At 52.8% G+C, this 3,669-nt stretch overlaps 1 protein-coding gene across 1 annotated transcript; it reads right to left on the bottom strand.

The window, feature by feature from the left end:
- Positions 1-2,544: 2,544 nt before the first annotated feature.
- On the bottom strand, positions 2,545-3,099 carry LOC136510712 (uncharacterized). Its single transcript, XM_066505070.1, has one exon. It carries the CDS (start codon positions 3,097-3,099, stop codon positions 2,545-2,547), a length of 555 nt encoding a protein of 184 aa, XP_066361167.1.
- Positions 3,100-3,669: the final 570 nt, after the last annotated feature.

Below are 3,669 nucleotides of genomic sequence, written 5' to 3'. Positions count from 1 at the left end.
ATGTTGGTGATGGGCTTTGCCTCTATCCACTTGGTGAATTTGTCGACCGCTACGAGTAGGTGAGTGAAGCCTCTTGGGCCCTTTTTGAGGGGCCCTACCATGTCGAGGCCCTAGACAGCAAATGGCCAGGTGATGGGGATGGTTTGAAGCTCCTGTGTCGGCAAATGGGTTTGCTGAGCGTAGAACTGACATCCTTCACACCTGCGGATGACCTCCTCTGCATCTCATAGCACGGTGGGCCAGTAAAAACCTTGGTGAAAGGTTTTTCTGACCAGCGACCTTGGGGTCACGTGATGTCCGTAGATTCCAGCATGGACCTCAAGGAGGAGCTGCTTGCCTTGGTTAGTAGGGATGCACTTCATGAGTACTCCTAACGAACTTCGTTTGTAAAGTTTGTTACCGATTGTGATGAACACCTTGGTGCATCGAGCAATCCATCACGCTTCAGTCCTTTTGGGTGGGAGAACCTCCTCGAGGAGGTAGGCAAGTAGTGGCGCTCGCCAGTCAGCTTGATCGAGTGCCACCACGGCGACGTCGATGGGCGATGTCGTCACGGAGGCACTAGGGTCGGAGCCCCTGAGCGTCGAGTTGGCATCGGGGTGTGTCTAGATTGGACCTTTCAGGATGCGGGTAGATGGTTCATGAAGGTCATTGATGAAGACCCTATCTAGAGATGGAACCCACCTAGTAGCCAATTTTGCGAGAAAATCGACGGCATCATTGTCCTTTCGGGGGACATGGTGTAGCTCAATACCCTACAATTTGTCCTTGAGCTTGTGCACCTCCTGGCAGTATGCTGTCATGAGGGGGCTTTTGCAAGAGGACTCCTTCATGACCTGGTCGATGACTAGCTCTGAGTCACCATGGACGTAGAGCCACGTAGCGCTGAGCTCGATGGCGATGTGCAGTCCGTTGATGAGGGCCTCGTATTTCGTGGCATTGTTTGAGGCCAAAAAGTGGAGGCATATTGTGTAGCGGAGCCTACTCCCGTCCAGGGAGATCAGAACCACTCTAGCCCCTAAGCCAGGCACCATTATGGACCCATTGAAGTACATCGTCCAGTACTCGTGGGTGATGTCTAGGGCCAGGAGCTGGACCTCGTCCATTTGGCGACAAAGTTCACGAGTGTCTAAGACTTAATAGTGGTACGGGGGATATACCTGATGTCATGACCCATTAGCCCAAGTGCCCACTTGGAGATTCGTCTCGTGGTGTCACGGTTGCAGATGATGTCTCTGAGCGGGTATGAAGTGATGACTGAGACTTCGTGGTCAGTGAAGTAGTACATGAGCTTCTGAGTTGCTATCAGCATGGTGTATAGGAGTTTTTGCACCTAGGGGTACCAAACCTTGGGGTTGGTGAGTACCTCTCCGATGAAGTATATGGGTCGTTCGACCTTAAGGTGGTGTCCTGGCTACTCTCTTTCGATGACTAGGGCGGCGCTCACCACGTGGTTGCTTGCCGCAACATAGAGGAGGAGGGGTTCTCCCCGTTCGGGAGCGACAAGGATTGGGGCCGATGTCATTGACGCTTTGAGGCTCTCCAAAGCATGTTGTGCTTCCTCAGTCCAAACGAAAGCGTCCGTCTTTTTGAGAAGCTTGTAGAGACGCATCCCCTGTTCGCCGAGTTGGGAGATGAATCGGCTCAGGGTGGCCAAATAGCCGGTGAGCCTCTATACGCCCTTGACATTGCGTATAGGGCCCATGTTAGAGATGGCCATGATTTTTTGGGGGTTGGCCTCAATGCCGTGTTCAGACATGATTTATCCAAGCAGCTTCCCCTTTGGAACACCGAAAACACATTTTTCGGGATTCAATTTGATGTTGAACCTTTAGAGGTTCGTGAACGTTGTGGCCAAGTTTGCGATCAGGTCACAAGTTTGAGCCGTTTTGACAACTATGTCATCAACATAGACAGCGATTGTAGGTTTTGGCCACTTGACTTGGTCAGGCTGATCAAGTGGGTCGATTTGATTGGCGAAGTATTGCTGCATGCACCATTGATAGGTGGCGCCAGCGTTCTTTAGACTGAAAGGCATGGTTACGTAACAGTACGAACCATACAGAGAGATGAATGAAGTCATGAGCTGGTTAGACTCTTTCATCGTGACCTAGTGATAGCCTGAGTAGGCATCCAGAAAGGAGAGGATTTCGCTTCCCAAGGTAGAGTCGACTATCTAGTCTATGCGTGCCAAAGGAAAATGATCCTTTGGGCACGCCTTGTAGAGGCTAGTATAATCAACGCACATTCTCCATTTCCCAGTCTTCTTTTTAACAAGAATAGGATTGGCGAGCAAGTCGGAATGGTATACCTCTTTGATGAATTCGGTTGCCAGGAGTTTGGCGACCTCCTCGCCTATGGCCCTGCACCTCTCGTGTCAAAGCGACATAGGTTTTGCTTGGCGGGCTTCGAGCCCGGGACGAGGCATAGTGTGTGCTCGGTGACCTCCCATGATATGCCTAGTATGTCGGAAGGTTTCCATGCAAAGACATCACGATTGGCGCATAGAAAGTCGGCGAGCTCTCATTCCTATTTGGCCAGGAGCTAGGTATCAATCCACACTATCTTGGTTAGGTTGGTGGGGTCGATCCCCACCACCTTAGTTTCCTCGAGTGGGCGGAAGGCAGTCGAGGAGGTTGGCTTGTTGTAGTCTAGGACTGCTGGGGTCAACAATTCCTCGAGCCAAGGGAGCTTGGATGAGTTGATGACGGCAGTGGCGAGCTCAAAATGCTCACGGTCACACATGTAGGCATGCGAGAAGGTGCTACCCACAGTGATGACATGGTAGGACCCTGGGAAGTCCACCACTTTGAAGGTAAGCACCTCCGAGCGGAAGTTGGCTCGGTTGCTAAACGTGATGGGCAGGTCGATCTGCCCGAGCGGGTATGCCTGCATCCTTGGGATCATGCTGTGGAAGGGAGAGCTCACTGTGCGTAGCTCCGACCGAGGGATGCGCATGGCGTCAAGGGTGTCGACGTAGAGGATGTTGAGGCCGCTGCCTCCATCCATCAGCACCTTGGTGAGGCGCTTCTTGTCGACAATGGGGTCAATGATGAGTGGGTCATGACCTGGTCTAGTGATGTGGGAAGGGTGGTCCATCTAATCAAAAGTGATCAGAGATTCCAACCAGCTAAGGAAGGAGGGGACGACCGTTTCAGCGACGCATGCTTTTCTGTAGCGCACTTTGTGCTGGCGCTTGGAGTAGATGGCATCGGATTCGCCGAAGATCATGAGGCATTCCTCGGGATTAGGAAAGCCATCCCCATCCTTGCCCATCATGCCTCCTTTCTTGGCTGCTGCCTCCTTGCCCTTTCCTTCTTTCGGCCCGCCAGCCTATCACAGGAAGCGCTTGAGGAGTTTGCAGTCCTTGTAGAGGTGCTTGATGGGGTAGGCGTGGTTGGTGCATGGGCTCTCCATGAGCTTATCGAAGTGGTCAGGCAGGCCCTGCTGGGGCTACTTACCCATGCGATCAGCTACGGCAACCAATGTGGAGTTGGCCGGTTGACGCCGATCCTTCTTGTTCTTTTTGCCCCTTTGCGTGGAGGGGCCCTCGTCTTGGTCCTCATGCTTGGCCTTGCCCTTGTCCCAGCCTCCGTTGAAGACTGCTCCGACTGCCTCCTCACTGGAGGCGTGGTTTGTGGTGTCATCGAGTAGGTTGCGGGAGGTACG

This window comes from Miscanthus floridulus, chromosome 16 (assembly GCF_019320115.1).
Source record: "Miscanthus floridulus cultivar M001 chromosome 16, ASM1932011v1, whole genome shotgun sequence".
Classification (NCBI taxonomy): Eukaryota; Viridiplantae; Streptophyta; class Magnoliopsida; order Poales; family Poaceae; genus Miscanthus; species Miscanthus floridulus.
The sequence above is the reverse complement of the archived record's forward strand: the minus strand, read 5'-3'. Positions and strand labels throughout refer to the sequence as shown.

Bases quoted from the DNA above. Each gene is read 5' to 3' on its own strand.
- LOC136510712 (XM_066505070.1), bottom strand. From the start codon at position 3,099: ATGGACCACCCTTCCCACATCACTAGACCAGGTCATGACCCACTCATC.